A 27,187-nucleotide genomic window follows, 5' to 3' on the forward strand; every position below is an offset into this window, starting at 1 on the left:
AAAAAACACGATACCTAAGTCCTTTTTTACTATACATCTCATTTTCATTATTATTTATACATTTTTTTTGGCATTCTTCATGCATATCGCCATCTACTGGTTGGGGCTGGTCAAAGGTGGAGATTTATAGTAAAAAAAGAACTTAAAAATTGATCTGTTTCTCACCCACAACTTTCATATCACTTCTGAAGACATGGATTTAACCACTGGAGTTGTGATGTGTTGTGTTTATTGTGCAGTTAACACGCCAATTATAACCAGATTTCTTTTTACTTTTAATTATTAACAAGCCCGAAATACACTGGAGAACTCTTATTTTAAAATTCCTGTACTTTCAGCTCACATCAACACACAAGGGAAACAAAACATAACCTCTCACAATCATCTTCAATGCATTACAATAGAAATACTATAAAGTAAACATTTCCATATGGGCTACTGTATGAGAAGTAATTCATCAATACTAGATCACCATTGATCGCTTGTCAACTGTCAGGTCATTCTGGTATTTAATATTTTTTTTAAATGATTTTTCTCTAGGGACAGTGTCAGTCAAAATCTTCATGAACTTAACACTTAAAAAAGGTTATATAAATGAATGTTTACAAATGTCTGTGCTTCAAGTTTTTTGGTTTTGTTTTTTTTTAAAAAAAACATTATTAGGCAACTCAATTGTTCATCTAAATTTTTAGAGTAGGTGCAACAAATGAAAATTAAATAAAATGTTTGGCCTTTCAAAAATATTCAGACCAATACAGCCATCCTTCTTTTCAATAACTGCCATGAGCCATTCCATAAAAACATACCACCTGAAAATTATTGAATCCAATAAGCTTCAATTTTATATGGTTTGGAGTTGGAAAATATGCATGGAAATAACGATAAGATCAGAATATTCACTTGCCTAATAATTGGGCATGCAGTGTATTTGTAAATGTTCACCAAATTAGGCTTTATATAGCCTAAATCTATTCACCAAATGAAGGGTTTTAGCCCTAAGAAATAATACATTTCAGGTATAGTAATAATAATAATAATAAAAACTCAGTAACTATTGGCAATCATTTTTTCCGATAACAATAGTTCCAAAAGATAAATATCAGCATAGATATTATCGGTCAACCTTTTTTTTAAATCCTGGCAAAGCCTGAGACAAAGTAGATGGTTAAATGATAAGCCTTAAATATACAATTTCCACATTTTGTACATTCTGAAATGTCAATAGTTGAAGGTGAAGTGTGTAACTTCTGCACCTAGTGGCACCAAAAGGAATTGAAACAGTGACGGTTTTCAAACAGATTACCCAAACACTCCCTGTCTGTCATTTATCAACAATACAGGTAGCCCGCTGACTAATAATTAAACTAGTAAAAACACCCCAAAAATGTATCCGTTAAGACGAGAGAGATTTAATGCTGAGATCACATAACAGGAGTAGTGCTGGCTTATTAAATACGGCTTAATTTGTAAAAATCCTGAAACAATTTACATCAACTTTTCTGCACTAAAAAAATCAGATATAATTTTTTTCTTATGTGAAGAGCATTGTTTTTCCAAATTCTAAGTCCTATATTAAAATGTAAAAACATTGACTATATTTCAGCACACAAGTCTTGGTCAACATGTTTCAGTTTGTTCATAAAAAAAAAAACCTTCTTTAAAACTCAACTTAATAAGCACTTCTTAACACTACGTGTTTACAAAGAAAGTGTGAAAATGTGATAGCATTATAAAACAGTGAAATACACTATGAACTGTAAAATACATTCAGTTAAATCTCTGGAAAACAATCGAGAGATGAGAAAAGCTGTGGTCATAATCTTTTCAGTAGTGTTTTACAAACCCCAATAAAGAATCAGTGTAGTGTAACTGCATATTTTGAAACGTATGAAAAGAAAGACCACAGCAGAGAGAGCATCTACACAGCCTGTGAGCCCATAAGAAGTGGTACTTCTGTGTGGGCGAGAGGAGACTGAACGGGGCCCCTGCTTTGACTCGACTTGGGTGATGATGAAGAACTGTTTTTAAGCTTGATTATGTGTTGCTGTAAGTGCATGACCCAGTCCTCCTGTATGGAGTGTGGCCCTTTAAAAACCTCTTCACAGAACCTAAGAAATAAAACATTTCATTATTAGATCAATCTTTAAAACTTCAAACAAAAAATATCCAACACCGTATCCAGACAGCAACTTCACTGAACACAAACAAGAGTTAGCAAGGCCACAATAGCTTGTGCTCACCTGCACTTGAGAGAGTACACCTTCCCTACCAGCTTTACCAGGCTGGTCTCTGGTGGTCTAGGCACCAAGGACGGAATGTTTCCTGCCCGAGAGGGCTTTGCAGTCTCTGTCTCCCCTGATATGCTCTCACGGTGGGATAAATGTTGTTCACAGCCTAAGACATCGAGAAAGAGTGGGGATTCAGGCTGTAAACTAGCTGTTACTTCATGGCATGCTCATTGATTAGCTGGTTTTATGACACTGTTTTAATTATTTTCTTTCACAGACAGTGACAATGTGCATATTTTCTTTTTTGGTTAACATTAATTAAAAATGTTGAGTTGGGGTGGGTGGTATGAACAAAATCTAATATCACAGTGAGAGCAATTTTTTGTAACAGTAGTGGTATTCTGTACATCACAATGTAATTTCTTTGCTGGAAATTCAATGAAAAAATGGTTACAAATTCTGATTTCTAATTGGATGACCCACATTTAATGGCGTTGTAAAATGGCTGAAATATACATACCTATGAATGCACGTCAGTTGAATTATGTCAATGCGGCAAGTTGTAAAATAACATTGCTCAAGAACTGTAAACATCTAAAAGTTTCATGTTGTGCCTAATAACGCTCTTTAAAGGAATGTTCTGGGTTCAATGCATGTTACATGCATTTGTGGCATCATTTTGATTACCAGAAAAATTGCAGCAGAAAAACATGATTACATTTATGGAAGTGAATGGGGCCAGTCCATTAATGTTCAAATACTCACAGCAAACTGCCTCAAAATGTAAACATTATATGTGTTAACATGATTTTAGTGTTATAAAATTGCTTCCTAACCTGGGTAGTTATGTCCCATATCATAACTTCGTTGCCATGACGATGTGATGCGGTAAACCTGTAAGTGATTTTCTCACACCAAAATCATGTTAACATGTATAATGTTTATGCCTTGTGGCTATACTTTTGAAAGAGTGTGTATTTTAACGGAATAGCCCCATTCCATTTGTTTTACTTTTTTTTTAATCTCAAAACTTTTTAAGAATCTGTTTATTTCCAGGTTTAAATTAAGATATAAAATAACACGTACATTTTCACAATGTGGTCTTTGACTATTGGAACCCACTGTTATATACACAGTTTTAATATTTTTGGATATCACCTACCTCTGGGTGAGCAAACGCCAAATTCACTGCGGGGCGCGGGGGTCTGGATCATGCTGTCTGTGGACAGTGATGCTTCACCCTGTGAGGGCCGTTTCCTGTGTTCTGATAAGGAAGAGTGGCTTATCCCTGCTTTGGGGCCCTCTCTAACTGGTACCGGTACCACAGGTCCTTTGGAAAGCTGGGATACCTGGGGCTGAACTGCAGTAACTCGAGCTGCTGATGAAGCTTTCTGAGAATCAAGATGGAATGACTCCGAGTCTGGGGAAGGGTGTGGAGAGGAGGAGCTTCTTTTGGAACCCTAAAACAGTGGGAAACAAAGAGGCCTTTTTGTGAATATCAATTATACACTAAATTGCAATTTTTTCACAAGATTATCATGAATAATCAAGTGAACAGAAACAACTGGTCGATTTCATGACTTGTAGCCTTGTTTACGCTGTTTTAGAATGTTTTTTCTATGTAAACATGCACTAGATAGACTTTAAATGTTGCAATGGGTCACGCTAATTTATCAATGTCTTGTGCAAGACAAAGAGAAGGAACCAGGGAGGTAGTGGCTAATCAAGACACCTGCATTCTGTTCCATTCATTGAGCTGGGTCTAGCTTTAATACAAAAATGCCCCTGTATAATTAGATGAAATCAATATTTTTGCTTTCTGTCCCCATCGGTCGTTTCTGACTTCCGGGGGCACTCGTTTTCATCGGACATCATTTTAATCATTCCCTTTGGAGCGGCCGTCTTGTGCCCCCTTTCTCCTCATGCCCCAGGGCAGCTACCCACCCTGGACTGCTTGTAGTTACGCCACTGGTATGATGTTCATAACCCAAATGAGGAAAAACTATTTAAATTAATTTCAAACCACATACAAATGTGGTCTGGATGTGTTTTTTACTGTTCTGAACAGGTCAGATAAAATAAACTGATTTATGCAGCCTGTCTAAACAAGGCCTTTGAAATAGACTCACCTTCTTCACAAAAGGTATGTGCCCCTGCATGTAGCGTTTGTGGAGCTCTGCTACCTTCCCTGGTTCACTGTGCATCCAGGCAGTCAGGGTCTCAATAGGAGAGCCATTGATTTTCCAATCTACTCCCTGCTGCCTCAATTGGGCCCTTGCATGGCTGGCCAGTGCCTTTCGATTTTCAAAATCAAAACCACAGAGTTCACAGGTGGCATCACAGCCTGTAGCACAGAGATAAGAGTGGAGAACAGAAGATATGACATGGAGATGACACATTACTCATATAAAAACATCTGTTAGCATTCACAATAATCTCTGGATGCAGTCTAGTTACACTGTGGCACAGAATGTAATTCAGGTAATATGATTCATTCAGCTTTGTCCATGGTCAGTAGGTACTCATTATATGGGTAGAATAATTGTAATGGAATAGGCTACTAACATTCTGCACAATTATAATTTTTTTTAAATTATAGTTAAATCAGTGTACAGCATGTATTGATATCTGTTTCAAAACAGTAGTCTGCTACATTGCAGGTTTCAGTTCAGCAAGTGGTGGTTGGTCATCTAATTAATATGATTATTTTTCCATTTCTACATAAAATATCCTTATACATTTTGGCACACCAATCAAATAATATGTCAAAAGTACATGTTAAAAATTGCAGTTAATACTGCTTCAGCTTCATTCTGTAAATGGATGGTCAAGTTAAGCATATACATACTGAGATAAAGTACCCACCACATTATATCTTTACTGGTTGTATACAGTGCATTTTGGAAAATGTAGAACATAATTAGGGTATTCCTTGCATACTGTTCACAGTACACTGTATTTAATGCATACTATTTTCTACATAAATATTAATTAGTACGGCAATTGTCTTGCGTGCATTTTTGGGCCATCATAATGCCAGTTGCTATGAAATGAACAAAAAGTGACATTCTTAGCTGGGCATACTTGTAGTCGTGTTCTCCGAGGCTGTTTTCTCAGGTGATGGAGTAACTGTGCGGAGTGAGGATGCTGGCTTTTTCCACTGTACAGCCGCCCCTACGGCAGGTTCCGGTTTGGTCTCTGATGCCCTTTTAGTGCCCTCCCTCTGCATAAGCACATACAGGGCTTCTATGGGCGGCACCTTTAAGGACCACTTTGCACCCAGCTGTCGTAAGTGACCGCGTGCGTGACAGGAGAGGGATTTATGACTATCAAACATCTCGCCACAGTATTCACAGCACATAAACTGAGTGGGGTCTTGCTCCTCAGGCTTGGGGGCTGCAGAAAGCAATGACAGATGACATTATAAAAGGTCAACTAAGAGATTCACAAAACAACATAAAAAAGTGGCTAGTAATTGGACTGAAATATAGAATCAACAAAAAGTTTAAAAAGAATCAATTGATTAAATCACTTTGCCACTGAATTTATTGCCAGAGTATATGAGCAGTGTGCCATGAGAAGCACAGTTGCAAGACTTTGCCCGGAGCGGGAAACGTTTCTGAAAGTAGCAGTGTCTGCATTCTCTCACATGCCAAGACTGCTTTAAAATTGCTCCATCACAATCTTAACACATTAACAGTCCATTAAGCAATTGCATGTGAGAAAGAATTCACCACTTGTTAAAGGAATGGTATCGGCGTATAGCGCTGTAATTATGTTACGCACCTGTCACTGTTGTTTTATCTGTGGTGGGATTAGAAGATGTTTTGGTTGGTAAAGGCATGGTCAGTGTGCTTCGTGGCTTGGGAGACTCTGAGATAGATATATCAACCTCAATAGGCTCATCCGTTGGTGTTGGGGTCACAGTCCTTGAGCCTTTCCTGGCCTTCGGGACTTTGTGAGGAACAGGAGGACGAGAGGAAGACTGAGTAATGTGTTTAGGGGATGAGGGCAGAGGTGGTGCAGTAGGCGACACAGAAGGGGATGCAAATGGGGGCAGTGAGGGTGAGCCAAGTGGTTTGAGAGAACCAGCAGAAGAACCACGGCGGGCCATCACCTCTTGCAGAGTGGCCATGGGAGACCCACGGACAGTCCACTCGGTGATGCCTAGTTGTCGCAGGTGGTAGCGGGCGTGGCTGGCCAAGCTCTGTCTCTTAAACTTCTTGTGACAGAACTGACATCTGACATTTTTTGATGATTTGCCTTGGGTGTAAAAAGAAGAACATCTCATTTGATCAGAGCCAAATGTTTTAGGACACTTTTTTCTGTGTTTCTGATGTTTCGATCATGTGTGAAGATAGAAATTAAAATTTAGTTTGCTGATTATTGGATGCAGATTTATGTAACGGGACACCAGGATAAACCAGTTGAAACAAACTGATAGAAACTTGTCAACTGGTATAAATGTTGGGTTGTGCAAAATCCCACTCTATTGTACAGAGCGTTATTATATCTAGATGTCAATGAGTGTGTTTACATGCATGAGCTTACACCGATTATGCTTAATAAGACAACGTGTGGTCATTTGTAAGCTAAACTCATTCGGCACATATAGATTTTTGCGCAATAGCCCGATTTTGCATTGTATGTTAATTTTAATACTGACGTTCTTGACGGCTTATCCGATGTGCACAAGTGTGCATTTTTGGTTGTTATCAGTTTATTGATGTGCATGTAAACACACTCTCCTGTATACCATGGAAGGCTACAATAAAATTGCGAAATTAGTCTCAACTGCACATTCAAGCACATAAAGTGATTGTTTGAAGCAGTGCATGCTCATTGCGCACAACGCATGTCCAGGGCATAATAAACACCGGATTTGCAAGCGGGCGAGTGATATAGGCAAGCTGCTGTATTTCTTCGCATCACGTGAAAACATCTGAACCTAGTGAAACCGCCTGAGATCCAGCGTGTGCACGATGGAGACTGAAGTACCAGCCATTCAGCAAGCTGTAGCCAGCTATACTTGTAGATAGACTGAACAGCAGCCAGAGAAAACGCCTCGGTTACATATGTAAGGAACATGTCATTACTTAGTAACACATATGGGGAGTGCCTTCTTACATGGCCTAGTTGAAACCTCTCTACAATAACGCCAATGTTCTAATATTTCTATGGTGTTTGAGCTCTGCCTTTTTTGGTGCAAAATTGTCTGCTATAAAAACAGGTGCACAAAGACCATTTCCTCAGAATTTCTGACTGAGAACAAGGAGTGCATCGCTCGTACCTCAAGAACTCTGAGTCTTGTAGTGCAGCTAGCATTCGCAATGTCTTGTTCCCTTCGGTTCAGGGAACCAAGTTTATGTCCGTAACTGAGAAGTAACGCTTTTGGGGAACACAATCCCATCATACCGTACTACACAACATAACTTCCCAGAGAGGAAACATGGTGCTGCAGTATTGTGGGACAGCGACCGACATGAGTATGACGCAGTGAGTGATCCTCATGTTGGTATCGTATCGTCATATAGTATGAATTAACTCCTTATGAACCCAGTCGGGAAGGGAGTTTATTTATAATGAAAGTGCTTGTGACTTAATGGTAAATTATAACGGCCTGAATGCAGGTGGTTGTGTAAATAATAGGCAGCCCATTCTTAAAGGGAAGGGCATTAGTATATAAATTTGGCCAATGAATAGCAAGTGCTCTAAACAGAGAGGACTGGTGAAGAAAGAGACATTTCGTCTAGGTTGTAAAACCTTTCGAATGAGTTTTGAGAGGACCATCCTGCTGCAAAACATATGTCTTGTAAGGACACACCATTCGTCCCGCTTTAACACCAATTGGGCAAGTCTTAACCTACGACTCATAAGCCAGTGTAACTGCATCGACAATCCAGTGAGAGAGCCTTTGCTTGGAGCCTGACATTCCTTTTGTGCATCCTCCATAGCATATAAAGAGCTGATCAGACAGTCTGAACTGGAAAGTATGCTCAACGTATGCATGTAGTGCCCGCAGAGGGCATAACAAATGCAATGATCCTTTCAAAGTTGTTGAGGACGTTGAGGAAATGGCATATTTTTTCTTAACAATATTGGATATTTTAATGATCGTTCCTCGCCCGAATTAAATACATTTGTGAGCAAAGCAACTTGAGACAGTGAGGACAGTCTGTCACAGTGAGGACAGTCTGTCTCTATGAGAGCTGACTCTGCGTGGGCGCGGCCCAGACAGGAAACGCAGCTCTCATGCTGGTCTGACGTCAGGATGCGTCTCTTGCACAATAAACACTTACGGAACACGTAAGTGGCTCTTTTAGATATATAAATAAATATATGTTTATATTTATATCACACAAATTACAATTGCTTTTAAAAAACTCTACATCTGCCAACACGCTGCGGAAAATCAGGATTCTGAGGCCTGATCACCAGTGAAGCGTCAAGCGGTGAGCCGGAGAGATGTTCGCAGGAGCACTGCAGGGGAGCAGAGTCTTCTTGCTGCCGTGAAGATTCCGCCCGCTGACTTGTGCATATCGACGGCAAAGGTAGAGGGCTTCTAGACAAGAGATGATCGCTGTCTTCAAGGAAGAAATTCGGAGGAAATGGGAGGTTTTTTTTTATAGCGGAGAGTTTCGTGCCAAAACAAGGGGGGCTCAAACACCATAGCCAATATTAGAATATAGGCGTTATTGTAGAGAGGTTTCAACAAGGTTATGTAAGAATGTTGAGGGTACTGAGTCATAAGGGAACAATAGTTTTGAGATTTTAAACTTCAGCAAATTAAACTTCAGCATTCAATATTTTATATCTGTATGTATAGTGTCTATTAATACACTGGCAATGTACACTTACATTTCTCTTGCCAATAAAGTTTTATATGAATGGAATATGCCCATTTAATCCTATTATTAAAAGAAAGTCAGGAAAATGCCAGAATATTTTGCCCTAATTGTAATCACATGTCCACTGATTTTATGGCATGTATACATATACTTGTATCAAAGATTAATACCTGTAAAAATTTGTTTAATCTGCAAAATATAATAATAATAATTACATTTTACATGTACATAATTAAATAATTAAAATAAATTATGACTAACCAATTTCTTGCAAGTTCTTTGAGACATTTAATTCGATTAATCATAAAAAAATGTGTGATTAGTAAAAAAAAAAAATTATCGAGTCACATCCCTACTTAAAAGATTATATTAAATTTTGTATAAAAAAAATACATTGCAATTCACAAGGCTTTTTAAATACAATCTTCAATTGTGTGTTTGATTACTGAGGATGTTTTTTATCAATTGCATGTGAGAAAGAATTCACCACTTGTTAAAGGAATGGTATCGGCGTATAGCGCTGTAATTATGTTACGCACCTGTCACTGTTGTTTTATCTGTGGTGGGATTAGAAGATGTTTTGGTTGGTAAAGGCATGGTCAGTGTGCTTCGTGGCTTGGGAGACTCTGAGATAGATATATCAACCTCAATAGGCTCATCCGTTGGTGTTGGGGTCACAGTCCTTGAGCCTTTCCTGGTCTTCGGGACTTTGTGAGGAACAGGAGGACGAGAGGAAGACTGAGTAATGTGTTTAGGGGATGAGGGCAGAGGTGGTGCAGTAGGCGACACAGAAGGGGATGCAAGTGGGGGCAGCGAGGGTGACCCAAGGGGTTTGAGAGAACCAGCAGAAGAACCACGGCGGGCCATCACCTCTTGCAGAGTGGCCATGGGAGACCCACGCACAGTCCACTCGGTGATGCCTAGTTGTCGCAGGTGGTAGCGGGCGTGGCTGGCCAAGCTCTGTCTCTTAAACTTCTTGTGACAGAACTGACATCTGACATTTTTTGATGATTTGCCTTGGGTGTAAAAAGAAGAACATCTCATTTGATCAGAGCCAAATGTTTTAGGACACTTTTTTCTGTGTTTCTGATGTTTCGATCATGTGTGAAGATAGAAATTAAAATTTAGTTTGCTGATTATTGGATGCAGATTTATGTAACGGGACACCAGGATAAACCAGTTGAAACAAACTGATAGAAACTTGTCAACTGGTATAAATGTTGGGTTGTGCAAAATCCCACTCTATTGTACAGAGCGTTATTATATCTAGATGTCAATGAGTGTGTTTACATGCATGAGCTTACACCGATTATGCTTAATAAGACAACGTGTGGTCATTTGTAAGCTAAACTCATTCGGCACATATAGATTTTTGCGCAATAGCCCGATTTTGCATTGTATGTACATTTTAATACTGACGTTCTTGACGGCTTATCCGATGTGCACAAGTGTGCATTTTTGGTTGTTATCAGTTTATTGATGTGCATGTAAATACACTCTCCTGTATACCATGGAAGGCTACAATAAAATTGCGAAATTAGTCTCAACTGCACATTCAAGCACATAAACAGATTGTTTGAAGCAGTGCATGCTCATTGCGCACGACGCAAGTCCAGGGCATAATAAACACTGGATTTGCAAGCGGGCGAGTGATATAGGCAAGCTGCTGTATTTCTTCGCATCGCGTGAAAACATCTGAACCTAGAGAAACCGCCTGAGACCCAGCGTGTGCACGATGGAGACTGAAGTACCAGCCATTCAGCAAGCTGTAGCCAGCTATACTTGTAGATAGACTGAACAGCAGCCAGAGAAAACGCCTCGGTTAAATATGTAAGGAACATGTCATTACTTAGTAACACATATGGGGAGTGCCTTCTTACATGGCCTAGTTGAAACCTCTCTACAATAACGCCAATATTCTAATATTTCTATGGTGTTTGAGCTCTGCCTATTTTTGGTGCAAAATTGTCTGCTATAAAAACAGGTGCACAAAGACCATGTCCTCAGAATTTCTGACTGAGAACAAGGAGCGCATCGCTCGTACCTCAAGAACTCTGAGTCTTGTAGTGCAGCTAGCATTCGCAATGCCTTGTTCCCTTCGTTTCAGGGAACCAAGTTTATGTCCGTAACTGAGAAGTAACACTTTTGGGGAACAGAATCCCATCATACCGCACTACACAACATAACTTCCCAGAGAGGAAACATGGTGCTGCAGTGTTGTGGGACGTCGACCGACATGAGTATGATGCAGTGAGTGATCCTCATGTTGGTATCTGTGGCAGCGGGGGCGTGGTCAAGCGCCCGTCCAGGAGAGAAAAGCGGTAAGGGCGCTTACACCTGAGCTAAAATTATGTCTAACACCTGTGTCTAATTGCAGTAAGCATGGGGAGAGCGGCAAAAAAGAGCAGCAGCCACAGAGCCTCGGGAGAGAGAGTGCCTACACCCAGACCAGCAACTGCAGAGAAAGTGTGCTGTATAACTGTATGTCTAATAGAAAGTGTGTAAATTAAAGATCCTTACCTTGAGCAAGAAGCTGTTCCCCGTGTCATCCTTTGGGAGCTGTTCTACACTGGTGCCGAAACCCGGGAAAAAAAAGAAAATTGGAGAAATCGTCCGAGTATGGAGAAGGGTCGCCCCGTAGAGTCCTCCCAGCTGGCGGAAGTCCTCCAGTCCCTCGCTACACTCCATCAGAGCCACCAACAATCCCTGCTTGAGCTCCGGCAGGACCAGGATCGTCGGTTCTTCGAGATCATGCGGGCTCAAGCAGAGGACCGACTCGCAATCCGGAGCCTCCTCAGCCAGGAGGCCGCTTCAGCCGCAGCCACGACCCCGGACACCCGCGCCACATTGCCCCCGCCCGCGTTACAGAAGATGGGGCCGGCAGATGATCCAGAGGCGTTCCTAGATCTGTTTGAACGCACAGCGTAAATTTGGGGTTGGCCGCAAGACCAGTGGGCCGCCCGCCTAGTCCCTCTCTTGTCCGGGGAGGCTCAACTCGCGGCCCAACAACTGCCGGCATCAAACCTCCTGGCTTATACGGATTTGAGGAAAGCCATCATGCAACGGGTTGGTCGGAGCCCGTAAGAAAATCGGCAACTCTTCCGGGGTATGAAGCTGGAGAAGTCCGACCGCCCGTTCGTGTTTGCCCAACGGCTCCGGGACGCCTGTCGGAGGTGGCTGCTTGCGGGGGACCGCAACGTCGAGGGACTTGTCGGCCAGGTGGTACTGGAGCAGTTTGTCCAACCCTTGCCCAGGAGAATGGTGGAGTGGGTCCAGTGCCACCGCCCGGCGTCGCTGGAGGAAGCCGTACGACTCGCGGAGGACCACATGGCGGCGATTCCAAGGGTGGATGAGCCCTCTCTCTCCACCCCCCCTGTGTCTTCCCCTGTTTTTTCCCCCTCCCCTCTTCCCTATCGCTCTGCTCTCTCCCCAGGGCCCGTTCCTGCCCCGCGCAGGCGTGGAGGATTCGCGAGACCAACTTCCCGGCCGTGGGAGAACCCGCCTACCCCTTCCCCGTCCTTCAGCCGCTCTCCTCCTCAGGTGGGGGCGCCCGCCAGCACGGGTGCGGCCGTGGAGCCTGGGCCGGCCTGCTGGAGGTGCGGAGACCCGGACCACTTCCGGGATCAGTGTCCGCTGATGGAAGTGGGGACGGTGGTGCGGGTCTCCGATGTCCCGTAGGCTGCCCCCGATCGGGCTGGAGCGTACCGTATTCCGGTAAGGATCCAGGGGGGTACATACCAAGCATTGTTGGATACCGGCTGTAACCAGACCACCATCCACCAACGCTTGCTTCAACCCGGGGCTTTGGGCTCAGCTAAATGGGTGAAGGTGAGGTGTGTGCATGGGGATGTTCACAAGTATCCCATGGTGACTTTGGCGATCAAATTCCGGGGAGAAAAACAGTGTGGAGGCAGCGGTTAGTTCCCGCCTCACCCTGCATGAAAGTGAAGAGATGTGTGATGTGCGATGCTTTGGCGGGGGAGGCGGAGCCGGGGCCGTCCTCGGCTGCTCCGAATGACGAGGGAAGGGGCGAGGTTGTCACCCCTCCTCTCAGGGAATTCCCAGAGGGGGACTTCCCCTTGGAGCAGTCGCGGGATGAAACCCTTAAGCATGCTTTTGACCAAGTGAGAGTAATCGATGGTCAACAACTCCGGCCGGGCGTCGCTGTTTCATATCCACATTTTTCGGTTATTAAAGATCGGTTGTACAGAGTGACGCAGGACGCTCAAACAAAGGAGGAGGTGACACAATTGTTGATTCCACGGAGCCGCCGGAAAATGGTTTTCCAGGCGGCTCACTATAATCCTATGGCCGGTCACCTAGGGGAAAGGAAGACACTTCTCCGTCTAATAGCCCATTTCTATTGGCCGGGCATTGGCGGCGACGTCCGCAGGTGGTGTGCGGCGTGCTGCGAATGTCAGCTGTTAAACCCACCGGCCACCCCAAAAGCGCCTTTGCGCCCCCTTCCATTGATCGAGGTTCCCTTCGAGAGAATTGGAATGGACCTCGTCGGGCCATTAGAACGGACGGCACGCGGCCATCGCTTTGTGTTAGTCCTGGTGGATTACGCAACGCGATATCCGGAAGCAGTGCCTTTGAGCAACATCTCAGCACGTAGTGTTGCCCGGGCACTCTTCAAGATAATCTCCCGGGTGGGGGTTCCGAAAGAAATCCTCACCGACCAAGGCACTACTTTTATGTCACGAACACTTCGCAAACTTTACGAACTCTTGGGCATCAAGTCGATTCGCACTAGCGTGTACCATCCTCAGACAGATGGACTGGTGGAACGATTTAATAAAACGCTCCAAAATGTGATTCGTAAATTCGTACACGAAGACGCTAGGAAGTGGGATAAGTGGCTGGACCCCCTGTTATTCGCAGTACAAGAGGTCCCGCAAGCCTCCTCAGGGTTTTCCCCATTTGAGCTGCTGTACGGGCGACGCCCACGCGGGGTCCTCGACCTCATCCGTGAAGCTTGGGAGGAGGGACCTTCTAATAGTAAAAATGACATTCAATACGTTCTTGATCTTCGAGCAAAGCTCCACACACTGGGGCAATTAACACAGGAGAATTTGCTCCAGGCTCAAGAACGCCAACGCCGGCTGTACGACAGGGGTGCTCAGCTACGGGAATTTGCACCGGGTGTGATGGTACGTTGCTGCCCCTATTGCTTGCCCGAACATAAAAAGAAAGTAGTTCAGGAAGAATTGGACGCAATGCTTGAGATGGGAGTAATAGAAGAATCCCACAGCGATTGGTCCAGCCCGGTCGTCCTTGTTCCCAAGAGCGACGGGTCTGTACGTTTCTGTGTGGATTATAGAAAGGTCAACGCGGTGTCTAAATTTGACGCGTACCCAATGCCCCGTGTTGATGAACTGCTCGATCGGTTAGGTACTGCTCGGTTTTATTCCACCTTGGATCTAACGAAGGGTTATCGGCAGATCCCCTTGACACCAATATCCCGTGAAAAAACGGCCTTCACCATGCCGTTTGGATTACACCAATTCGTGACGCTTCCTTTCGGTTTGTTCGGGGCACCAGCCACGTTTCAGCGTCTCATGGATAGGATCCTCAGACCGCATACTGCTTACGCCGCTGCCTATCTAGACGATATCATCATTTATAGCAATGATTGGCAGCGGCACATGCAACATCTGAGGGCTGTCCTGAGATCGCTGCGGCGGGCGGGGCTCACGGCAAACCCGAAAAAGTGCGCGGTTGGGCGTGTGGAGGTACGGTATCTAGGGTTCCACTTGGGTCATGGCCAGGTGCGTCCCCAAATTGACAAGACCGCGGCGATTGCGACTTGCCCTAGACCCAAGACCAAAAAGGGGGTGAGGCAGTTCCTGGGGCTGGCTGGCTATTACAGAAGATTTCTGCCTAATTATTCGGATGTCACCAGCCCGCTGACTGACCTCACTAAAAAGGGGGCTCCAGATCCGGTCCAATGGTCGGAGCAGTGCCAACAGGCGTTTACACAGATTAAAGCTGCACTTTGTGGGGGGCCGCTTTTGCATGCACCTGACTTCTCTCTCCCTTTTGTTTTGCAGACGGACGCTTTAGACAGAGGGCTGGGGCCGTACTCTCGCAGGTGGTGGAGGGGGAGGAGTGCCCGGTGCTGTACATCAGCCGGAAGCTCTCCTTGAGGGAGACCAAGTACAGCACCGTAGAGAAGGAGTGTCTGGCCATCAAGTGGGCGGTCCTCACACTCCGTTACTACATGCTGAGGCGGGCCTTCACCCTCTGCTCGGACCACGCCCCACTCCAGTGGCTCCACCACATGAAGGATACTAATGCCCGGATCACCCGTTGGTATCTGGCCCTCCAGCCCTTTAAATTCAAGGTGGTCCACAGACCGGGGGTGCAGATGGCTGCCGCTGACTTCCTCTCCAGAAATGGGGGGGAGTGGTAGGCAGGCCGGATGACGCCCCGGCCTGAGTCGGGCGGTGGGGGTATGTGGCAGCGGGGGCGGTCAAGCGCCCGTCCGGGAGAGAAAAGCGGTAAGGGCGCTTACACCTGAGCTAAAATTATGTCTAACACCTGTGTCTAATTGCAGTAAGCATGGGGAGAGTGGCATAAAAGAGCAGCAGCAACAGAGCCTCGGGAGAGAGAGTGCCTACACCCAGACCAGCAACTGCAGAGAAAGTGGGCTGTATAATTGTATGTCTAATAGAAAGTGTGTAAATTAAAGATCCTTACCTTGAGCAAGAAGCTGTTCCCCGTGTCATCCTTTGGGAGCTGTTCTACAGTATCGTATCGTCATATAGTATGAATTAACTCCTTATGAACCCAGTTGGGAAGGGAGTTTATTTATAATGAAAGTGCTTGTGACTTAATGGTAAATTAAAACGGCCTGAATGCAGGTGGTTGTGTAAATAATAGGCAGCCCATTCTTAAAGGGAAGGGCATTAGTATATAAATTTGGCCAATGAATAGCAAGTGCTCTAAACAGAGAGGACTGGTGAAGAAAGAGACATTTCGTCTAGGTTGTAAAACCTTTCGAATGAGTTTTGAGAGGACCATCCTGCTGCAAAACATATGTCTTGTAAGGACACACCATTCGTCCCGCTTTAACACCAATTGGGCAAGTCTTAACCTGCGACTCATAAGCCAGTGTAACTGCATCGACAATCCAGTGAGAGAGCCTTTGCTTGGAGCCTGACATTCCTTTTGTGCATCCTCCATAGCATATAAAGAGCTGATCAGACAGTCTGAACTGGAAAGTATGCTCAACGTATGCATGTAGTGCCCGCAGAGGGCATAACAAATGCAATGATCCTTTCACAGTTGAGGACGTTGAGGAAATGGCATATTTTTTCTTAACAATATTGGATATTTTAATGATCGTTCCTCGCCCGAATTAAATACATTTGTGAGCAAAGCAACTTGAGACAGTGAGGACAGTCTGTCACAGTGAGGACAGTCTGTCTCTATGAGAGCTGACTCTGCGTGGGCGCGGCCCAGACAGGAAACGCAGCTCTCATGCTGGTCTGACGTCAGGATGCGTCTCTTGCACAATAAACACTTACGGAACACGTAAGTGGCTCTTTTAGATATATAAATAAATATATGTTTATATTTATATCACACAAATTACAATTGCTTTTAAAAAAACTCTACATCTGCCAACACGCTGCGGAAAATCAGGATTCTGAGGCCTGATCACCAGTGAAGCGTCAAGTGGTGAGCCGGAGAGATGTTCGCAGGAGCACTGCAGGGGAGCAGAGTCTTCTTGCTGCCGTGAAGATTCCGCCCGCTGACTTGTGCATATCGATGGCAAAGGTAGAGGGCTTCTAGACAAGAGATGATCGCTGTCTTGAAGGAAGAAATTCGGAGGAAATGGGAGTTTTTTTATAGCGGAGAGTTTCGTGCCAAAACAAGGGGGGCTCAAACACCATAGCCAATATTAGAATATAGGCGTTATTGTAGAGAGGTTTCAACAAGGTTATGTAAGAATGTTGAGGGTACTGAGTCATAAGGGAACAATAGTTTTGAGATTTTAAACTTCAGCAAATTAAACTTTAGCATTCAATGTTTTATATCTCTATGTATAGTGTCTATTAATGCACTGGCAATGTACACTTACATTTCTCTTGCCAATAAAGTTTTATATGAATGGAATCTGCCCATTTAATCCTATTATTAAAAGAAAGTCAGGAAAATGCCAGAAGATTTTGCCCTAATTGTAATCACATGTCCACTGATTTTATGGCATGTATACATATACTTGTATCAAAGATTAATACCTGTAAAAATTTGTTTAATCTGCAAAATATAATAATAATAATTACATTTTACATGTACATAATTAAATAATTAAAATAAATTATGACTAACCAATTTCTTGCAAGTTCTTTGAGACATTTAATTTGATTAATCATAGAAAAATGTGTGATTAGTAAAAAAAGAAATGTATCGAGTCACATCCCTACTTAAAAGATTATATTAAATTTTGTATAAAAAAAATACATTGCAATTCACAAGGCTTTTTAAATACAATCTTCAATTGTGTGTTTGATTACTGAGGATGTTTTTTTTCAATTGCATGTGAGAAAGAATTCACCACTTGTTAAAAAAATGGTATCGGCGTATAGCGCTGTAATTATGTTATGCACCTGTCACTGTTGTTTTATCTGTGGTGGGATTAGAAGATGTTTTTGTTGGTAAAGGCATGGTCAGTGTGCTTCTTGGCTTGGGAGACTCTGAGATAGATATATCAACCTCAATAGGCTCATCCGTTGGTGTTGGGACCACAGTCCTTGAGCCTTTCCTGGCCTTCGGGACTTTGTGAGGAACAGGAGGACGAGAGGAAGACTGAGTAATGTGTTTAGGGGATGAGGGCAGAGGTGGTGCAGTAGCCGACACAGAAGGGGATGCAAGTGGGGGCAGCGAGGGTGAGCCAAGTGGTTTGAGAGAACCAGCAGAAGAACCACGGCGGGCCATCACCTCTTGCAGAGTGGCCATGGGAGACCCACGGACAGTCCACTCGGTGATGCCTAGTTGTCGCAGGTGGTAGCGGGCGTGGCTGGCCAAGCTCTGTCTCTTCTTAAACTTCTTGTGACAGAACTGACATCTGACATTTTTTGATGATTTGCCTTGGGTGTAAAAAGAAGAACATCTCATTTGATCAGAGCCAAATGTTTTAGGACACTTTTTTCTGTGTTTCTGATGTTTCGATCATGTGTGAAGATAGAAATTAAAATTTAGTTTGCTGATTATTGGATGCAGATTTATGTAACGGGACACCAGGATAAACCAGTTGAAACAAACTGATAGAAACTTGTCAACTGGTATAAATGTTGGGTTGTGCAAAATCCCACTCTATTGTACAGAGCGTTATTATATCTAGATGTCAATGAGTGTGTTTACATGCATGAGCTTACGCCGATTATGCTTAATAAGACAACAATATGTGTGGTCATTTGTATTAAGCTAAACTCATTCGGCACATATAGATTTTTGCGCAATAGCCTGATTTTGCATTGTATGTAAATACCAATACTGACGTTCTTGGCGGCTTATCCGATGTGCACAAGTGTGCATTTTTGTTTATCAGTTTATTGATGTGCATGTAAACACACTCTCCTGTATACCATGGAAGGCTACAATAAAATTGCGAAATTAGTCTCAACTGCACATTCAAGCACATAAAGTGATTGTTTGAAGCAGTGCATGCTCATTGCGCACGACGCATGTCCAGGGCATAATAAACACCAGATTTGCAAGCGGGCGAGTGATATAGGCAAGCTGCTGTATTTCTTCGCATCGCGTGAAAACATCTGAACCTAGTGAAACCGCCTGAGACCCAGCGTGTGCACGATGGAGACTGAAGTACCAGCCATTCAGCAAGCTGTAGCCAGCTATACTTGTAGATAGACTGAACAGCAGCCAGAGAAAACGCCTCGGTTACATATGTAAGGAACATGTCATTACTTAGTAACACATATGGGGAGTGCCTTCTTACATGGCCTAGTTGAAACCTCTCTACAATAACGCCAATATTCTAATATTTCTATGGTGTTTGAGCTCTGCTTTTTTTGGTGCAAAATTGTCTGCTATAAAAACAGGTGCACAAAGACCATTTCCTCAGAATTTCTGACTGAGAACAAGGAGCGCATCGCTTGTACCTCAAGAACTCTGAGTCTTATAGTGTGGCTAGCATTCGCAATGTCTCGTTCACTTCGGTTCAGGGAACCAAGTTTATATCCGTAACTGAGAAGTAACGTTTTTGGGGAACAGAATCCCATCATACCGCACTACACAACATAACTTCCCAGAGAGGAAACATGGTGCTGCAGTATTGTGGGACAGCGATCAACATGAGTATGATGTTGCAGGGGAGCAGAGTCTTCTTGCTGCCGTGAAGATTCTGCCCGCTGACTTGTGCATATCGGCGGCAAAGGTAGAGGGCTTCTAGACAAGAGATGATCGCTGTCTTGAAGGAAGAAATTCGGAGGAAATGGGAGTTTTTTTTATAGCAGAGAGTTTCGTGCCAAAACAAGGGGGGCTTAAACACCATAGCCAATATTAGAATATAGGCGTTATTGTAGAGAGGTTTCAACAAGGTTATGTATGAATGTCGAGGGTACTGAGTCATAAGGGAACAATAATTTTGAGATTTTAAACTTCAGCAAATTAAACTTTAGCATTCAATGTTTTATATCTGAATGTATAGTGTCTATTAATGCACTGGCAATGTACACTTACATTTTTCTTGCCAATAAAGTTTTATATGAATGGAATCTGCCCATTTAATCCTATTATTAAAAGAAAGTCAGAAAATGCCAGAAGATTTTGCCCTAATTGTAATCACATGTCCACTGATTTTATGGCATGTATACATATACTTGTATCAAAGATTAATACCTGTAAAAATGTGTTTAATCTGCAATTCTTTTTTTTTTTTTTTTTAAATAACATTTTACATGTACATATTTAAATAATTAAAATAAATTATGACTAACCAATTTCTTGCAAGTTCTTTGAGACAAAGTATAATTTAATTCGATTAATCATAGAAAAATGTGTGATTAGTAAAAACATTTTTATCGTGTCACAGCCCTACTTAAAAGTTTATACATTATAATTTTTTATAATTTATTTTCATTGCAATTCACAAGGCTTTTTAAATAAAATCTTCAATTGTGTGTTTGATTACTGTGGATGTTTTCTTTAAGCCAAAATAACTTTTTGTAATTATTTTTTTCAATCACTTTTTATAAAATAATTTAAATTATGATGTGTGCCATAATAATGCCATTAAGACAAAATGCATTTTTTCTTTAATTAACATTTGGTACATTCATTGTTATAAACATATAAATGTACATTTTAGCTTTTAAACGCCCACCAACAGTCCAAAATAAATAAATAAATCTAATAATAATAAAAATGAAAAAACAAACTCACCTTGAGAGGGTGATTTAATTTCTTTATTTCCGCTGAGGGGCAAGCTCCCTGAAACACCTTGTGAATTTTTCTGCTTTTTGGTTGGGGTAGGGGATTTCAGTTCTGCTTTTCCACAAAGGGTCATGCTCTCTGAAACATTAAGGGAAATATTCTGCTTTTTAGTTGGGGTATGGGATTTTAGTTCTGCTTTTCCGCCAAGAATCATGCTCCATGACACATCTGATGATTTTTTCTGTTTTTTGGTTGGGGTAGGGGATTTCAGTTCTCCTTTTCCACCAAGGGTTATGCTCTCTGAAACATCCAGAGTAATTTTGTTCTTTTTGGTTAAAGATGGTAATTTCAATGCTGCTTTTCCACTGAGGGTTATGCCGCCTGAAACATCTGGTGAACTTTTCTTCTTTTTGGTTAGAGTAGGCGATTTCTGTTCTGCTTTTCCGCCAAGTGACAAGTTCCCTGAAACATCAAGGGAAATTTTCTTCTTTTTCTTTGGGGGTGGTGTTAGATGCATGGAAGTCAGTCCTTTAGATGAGACAGGGAAAAGAGATGGATGTTTGCTGGTGGGTAAAGAGGTAGAAGGAATGGAGGAGGGTGAAGTATAATCTTCAACGACAGAAAAACCCTCCTGCTGCCCAGCACTGACCTGTTCCTGGAAATCCTCACTCTGAATAAATTTATGGAGCACATCTATGGGAGCACCTTTAGAGTCCAAGTTCACACCAAACTGGCGCAGGTGGGCCCGGGCATGACTGGCGAGACCTTTACGCATCTCGTACCAAGCTCCACACAATTCACACACATGGACATCATCCCTCACTACAGAATTCTTCATAGTTGCTGTTGAAAAAGCAAAGCACATTAAAAAGTTGATTCAATTGTTACACACAAGGTTTGCTTCATTTTGCAGTTTAACTAGCCTGATTTAAAGAGCAAAGGTTTGTGGTTTTCTATCTACTTCCGTCTACTTATAAAAATAAACTTCAAGTAGGTTAATAGTACTTCCTGTAGTTATAGTGTGTTCTCAAGGTTCAATAAACATTTTTCTCTCAAAAGGTCATGGAAAATGTTATTCCTCATGATATGACGCCTTTAAATGCTTTACTGTTACTTACTTAAATTGAGTGGAGCGTCTGTTTCCTGAGGGGCCCAGAGTGGCTTGACTGAGGATAGTGAGAAGGAGGTAGACGGACTGGCATCACTGAGCCTGGACTCAACAGCCTTGAAGAGAGCCGAGGATAACCATGGCATGGACACTGCAGTCCCCTTTGAAGAGACTTTACGAGGTTTCGCTACAGTCAGAGGCGAAGAACGTGGACCAGAATTGACGGATCCTTTCACAGTAGTTGAGGACGATGAGGAAATGGCATATTTTTTCTTAACAAGGTTGGATATTTTAATCTTTAGTTTGGGTCCAGCATTCTTTTTGATGATGGGTGACTGAGCTTTGGATTTTTTAACAGGGCTGGGCAGAGTTTTGAGTTTAGGTAGAGTTCCACCTCTTTCTTTGATTAGCTGGTACAAGAGGTCTATTGGTGCACCACAGCTGTCGGACACAGCCACGCCTAGCTGCCTGAGATGAAATCGGGCATGACTGGAGAGACCTCGCCTTGTCTCAAAGTTGGTCCCACACCCCTCACAAACATGGACACCTACTGTAAGAAAGTAAATTAGAATGCACAATATGATGACACCTGTTTGGATTGTGAACTAACATTTGAAGTCAAATGCATTTTTTTATTTGCAAGTTGTAGTTCTTTCTCGAGCATCTATAGTTTAATTACCACAACATCAACAACCATCTTGTTCAAGAAAAACAGCAACTGTGACCCAATTTACACCTGGTATTAATATGCATCTCTGGTGATCCGATAACATCGCTGTTTACACCTGGTCACTTAAATGTATCTCCTGTGACTACCTGTGTTCAGATATTGAGGGGAGGGTCTCTGATTTAATGAAGTCATACATTAATCACTATGTCAGTGCGTTACCACATTATAATAAATTGCAAAAAAAGTAAGAAAAGACAAAGAAAGCGTGAATAAAATCGTCATGTTATTACTCCCAGATCCAGTTGAAATGTAATCTAAGCACAAACGCAACATTCTGAGCAGAATTAACCTTTGTAGTGGTAGTGGATTACCTGTATTAAAGGAGCTTCATGCTTCTCATCTGTGTTGATATCAGACACAGTAACCTAGTTTCCATCCACATTTTTCGCTGTTTTGTTATCGACAAAGTGAAAATGCAGTCTTCTCCCTGTTTCCATTCAAATGACCTTTTATCGTAAAATAAAAATGGTGCGCGTGATGACATTATGCTTAAAAAAACACTTTTGTCGCAAAAGTTTGGGTTTATCACAAAATAAATCTGCCCTTAAGCTGTTTCCATACAGAAATGTGTTATATTGTTAATTGTGTACCTTTTGCCTCCCAGATGTAATTTTATTACTGTGATTTTAATTTAACAAATAAACGCAATCAGAAGATGAGGATAGGGAGCAGTTGCCCTTCTGATAGGACTGTAATATTGGTCTTGATGTTGCACCTATCGCAGGTTGCCAACGGTTCCGACCCAAAAGTGAATCATCATGGCCCTGTTCAAACTGGCAACCAGCACCAAGTAGTGGGGGAAACTTTCGGTCTTAGTATAAGGACCATCCATCGATGCGTATATGCTGTGTGCACTACTATTAAAGAAAAATTCATGTGGTGTAATATCAGGGTTTACATAATATTATGATACATTCCTGATATTCAATAGGCTATTTTGAACAATCATCTAATCTAAAGCATCACCATCACAACTGCGTTATGTCCCACATTTTTTTCCAGCAACTTTTAATGACCAACAGAACTTGACTGTCATCTAAAATTAATTTTAACATCATAATGCAATTTACATTTTGTGAAGAATCTCAGCAAATGCGATCCATTTTAAAGAGGGTTAGATTTTAAATATTTACAAAATTATAATTTAAAAAGCTAGTTTTCTGAAAGTGAACCCAGCATTGGACAAATAGTTCAGATAGATTACAGTCTTGAAAAAAGTGTAGGACATTCTGAGAATGTCATTGATTCAGTTGACTTTTTTGTCTACAGAACAGGGTGAGGCTAATTTAAATTTATTATAAAAGGTAATTATATATGCCTAACAATATAATTTTTGTGTTTGGTAATTAAATTTTTTTATTTAATGTTTTTATTTTATTAATACAGGGAATTTTGCCAGCATTTTTTCAAAAGTAAGCTAAACAATAATTTTACAGAATTGGGCTGTGTTAGTGTTCCAAAAAAGCACACTGAAGTTTTCTCCTAGTTTTCTGTATTTTATTAGATTTTTTTATTTAAAACATCTTTGTGCACAGAAATTATATGTTTTTTGTATTGTGGGCTAATTCCATGATTGCTATCTATTACACTGAATGGTGTGGAAAAGAAACTTTAATAAATAAACTAATAATTCAATTAATCGCAAACGAGTCCATTCATTTGTTCAATGTGCATGAGATATTTGTGTTGGCACTCCTGGAAGTGCCACGTTTGCAGATCGGATCTATATGCCGTAAAGATCAATCCATAATCATGTACAATAAATTGGCTTTCAATACTGTCGTCATGATTAACACAGCCTAATGATCGGTACAAATTCTGTCATGTGACAATAAATATTTGCGTTAATGCCAATTTTATCGACAAAAAGTGTTTCCAAACCAGTTTTTTGTGACATTTGATGTATCGATATAGAGTTTATGCACTTGAGTTAAACTGAAAAATATTGTGTAGACATTTGTGACATTTTTGCGATAATGTGCGTTTCCTTTATTTTAGCTTTATTTTGAAGCGCTAAAACTTTTTTCGCAAAAAATCCTTGGATGGAAATGTAGTTAATGACTCTAAAGAAAACAATGACAAGTCCTTAATATAAATTGAGCCTGTATATCAGAGTTGAGAAGAGTTTATCTAATTTCTGGTGTCTGTTAAGTACTTACAACCCAAGTCATCCTTATCTTTATTTAAGTCTGGCTTCAGACACTCTATGGGAAAAGTGTCAGAACTTTTCTTAGCTGTATTTGATGCTGTCTTTTCCATGGCTGGAATCTCCTCCTGGCATTTGAAGAAAAACACAGATGATATATTTAGACCACTCTCTTCCAATATTGCAATTTATCTATGGATAGACAAGAAAAACATTATACAACACAAAGATATTCATAATTTTCATGGACAGCTGCAAAATATAAAATGTAAAGAATACAAAATACGTACAAAACTAATATTGGTTTTAGCCAAACACATATGAACTAGTTACTACGATAAAACTGGTATTACATTAGTGACATTATAATAATTTGGTATTACGCACCACTTTCACAGAAAATACAAATAAATAAATAAATAAATCAAAATGACAGACGTTCGGAAAGGCTATGTTTGATAGATATCTGCTATTGATTTTTTATATAGTAGTAGCAATGACTGTAGTAACTATGCAGTTTGGCGGGAGTTATGGTTACCATGGTGAATATATGCAAGGGAGATGTTGAGTGCCAAATCATTGGTTCACTTCGCTCGCTTAAGGATAGTGGGCAAATCTGTATAAGACCGTTAATTTTAACCACGACTGGACTCACTGGTTTTTGTTGGTAATGAATTATTTTATTTTTTATCCCCTGCATCATTTTCGTGAAAACACAACAGACAAATTAGCAGCTAGCATGAGCTAGCATGAGCTAATTATTTATCATGCAAGATAATCGAACAAACACATTTGCCAACCATATTAAACACAAAATGTGCAAAGAGAATAATGTTAATAAAATTAAAAAAAAACCTTACCGTGGTGAAACGTCGCCGTTACCAGTGTTTACAGGAGGAAAGGCAGGCACATTAATCAAAAGATCACAGTCTAGGCAGCACCAATCGATACAGACCTAATGCCATGAGGACGAAGGTAGTAGAGTAGAACGATTATCTAAAAGGCCATAGCAAACGAAATGGTTTGATTTAAGAAGATAAGCTTAATCTGAAATTTTAAGATTAAATGCTAGCTAAAGAACTGAAAATTGTTTACGAAGGTGTAAGCAACTCCCAATTGTCCAGTGAGATACATAGATTCCCTAAAGCATATGGCCGGAAGTATTTTCCCCAATATCTTTTTCTATAGACTTTGCATAAAAGAGTTCTAAGCCATGAACTAAACCAAACAGCTCTGAGGTGAAACACAACATTACAAACTTTGATTTAAATCAAAAAGTATTTTAAATATCAGATCAAAAGTCCAAGGGACAAGACTGTGTACTTACCGTCTTTCACAGGGGCACAAACTACAATCCCATGAAGCACTGTGAATGACGTGATAGAATAAAAAATGATGGAAATTTATAAAACTATTTATTTTAGATTGTTGATCATAAGTAGGCCTATAGAAACAATATATTTCACCTTTATTGCCAAATATTCTAAAATATACAAATATATAAGTAGTTTGAGTGCAATGGGAGACCGAATTGATCATTTACAGTGCATCATGGAAGAGGGAGGTCGTTGCTAAACTCGTTGGGTGGGCTTTGTTGGCTGCGGTTCTCTGTTTGGTGGATCTTTCTCTTCTGGATCATAGATTGTGTACTTGTACACAAAAGATTCTGCTATTATACATGATATTTCAACAATGAAGTTGAAATAAGCTGGCTTCAACAGAGACACATACTGTCTTTAAACAGCGCAGATCTCATGGTAGGCCTGTGTTTAAAGATTTAGAAGTTATCGTTAAAAATGAATTAGTCTATGGGGAAAATTTATAGGATATTTACTTCCGGAAACCCGAATGTTGCACTCTACTAGTTAAACTGATTTTTTGAGTCACCACACAGGACTTAATAATTGGTGGCAAAAGTATATAGACATTTAGACACTATTTGGGCAATATATAAATTCAATTAATGCAGTCGATAGTGTTCAAAGGGATAGTTCAACCAAAAATGGAAATTCTCTCATTTATTCACCCCTAAGGTCTTTACTCAAAAGGAGAAACACAAAAGGAGATGCTATGCAAAATGTTTTCCTCAGTCACCATTCAGTCACTCACCATTCACTTTCTTTGCATCTTTTTCTGATTACGGTTTTTGAGTGGACTATAATATAGAGGCATATTTAAAAAAAATTCTTTGCTGAGTTTATAACATTTTGAAACTCAACTCTCAAACAAACAGAAAGCGATTTGCAAATACAAAAGGTAATTTGAGAGAAAATGAAGAGTAGCTGTCCTGTACAACTTGCTTAACAAACAAATGTGTAGTGTTTTACAAAAATAAAAAATGTGTTTCATATGTGATATCACATTTCACAAAAAAATGTAACCTGTTCTACAAATTCTACAGGATTGTCGAACAAATACAAAATCCGATTTGAACCAATACATACCACTTGTGAGTCACGTGACTTTTGGCACAATGTTCTCAATCACAGTCCTGATTTTCTCACAAATGCATCAATGATTTTCTCACAAATGGGCAGAGCCAAATCCTCTTTTAAAACAGTTGATTGTGCAGTGCTGCCACATACTTTAACTCAGTTATGTCATTACTACATATTACATGATAAAAACAAACAAATAAACAAAATTAGATCCCTTCTGGTAATAACAAATTGTGTAATGAATTACAATATTTTCTAGGGACTAAATATATTTGATCCTTATTTT

At 41.1% G+C, this 27,187-nt stretch overlaps 1 protein-coding gene across 4 annotated transcripts; it reads right to left on the reverse strand.

Moving 5' to 3' along the window:
* Positions 1–863: 863 nt before the first annotated feature.
* Positions 864–25,445, reverse strand: LOC127654159 (protein Wiz-like). 4 transcript variants are annotated; one of them, XM_052141201.1, is made up of 12 exons: positions 25,324–25,445; positions 24,480–24,591; positions 21,598–22,137; positions 20,489–21,322; positions 17,695–18,174; positions 9,616–10,092; positions 6,015–6,491; positions 5,313–5,624; positions 4,358–4,572; positions 3,391–3,688; positions 2,241–2,394; positions 864–2,108 (listed from the first exon to the last, which is right to left on the reverse strand). In XM_052141201.1, the coding sequence occupies exons 2-12, from the start codon at positions 24,574–24,576 to the stop codon at positions 1,919–1,921; spliced, it is 4,074 nt and encodes a 1,357-aa protein (XP_051997161.1). In that variant the 5' UTR covers positions 24,577–24,591; positions 25,324–25,445; the 3' UTR covers positions 864–1,918. The 4 variants fall into 4 exon arrangements, with proteins under 4 accessions (XP_051997161.1, XP_051997160.1, XP_051997163.1 ...); XM_052141200.1 differs by having other exon boundaries at positions 24,477–24,591; XM_052141203.1 differs by lacking the exon at positions 9,616–10,092 and having other exon boundaries at positions 24,477–24,591.
* Between the last annotated feature and the right edge of the window lie 1,742 nt (positions 25,446–27,187).

Source organism: Xyrauchen texanus, chromosome 13, assembly GCF_025860055.1.
Source record: "Xyrauchen texanus isolate HMW12.3.18 chromosome 13, RBS_HiC_50CHRs, whole genome shotgun sequence".
Classification (NCBI taxonomy): Eukaryota; Metazoa; Chordata; class Actinopteri; order Cypriniformes; family Catostomidae; genus Xyrauchen; species Xyrauchen texanus.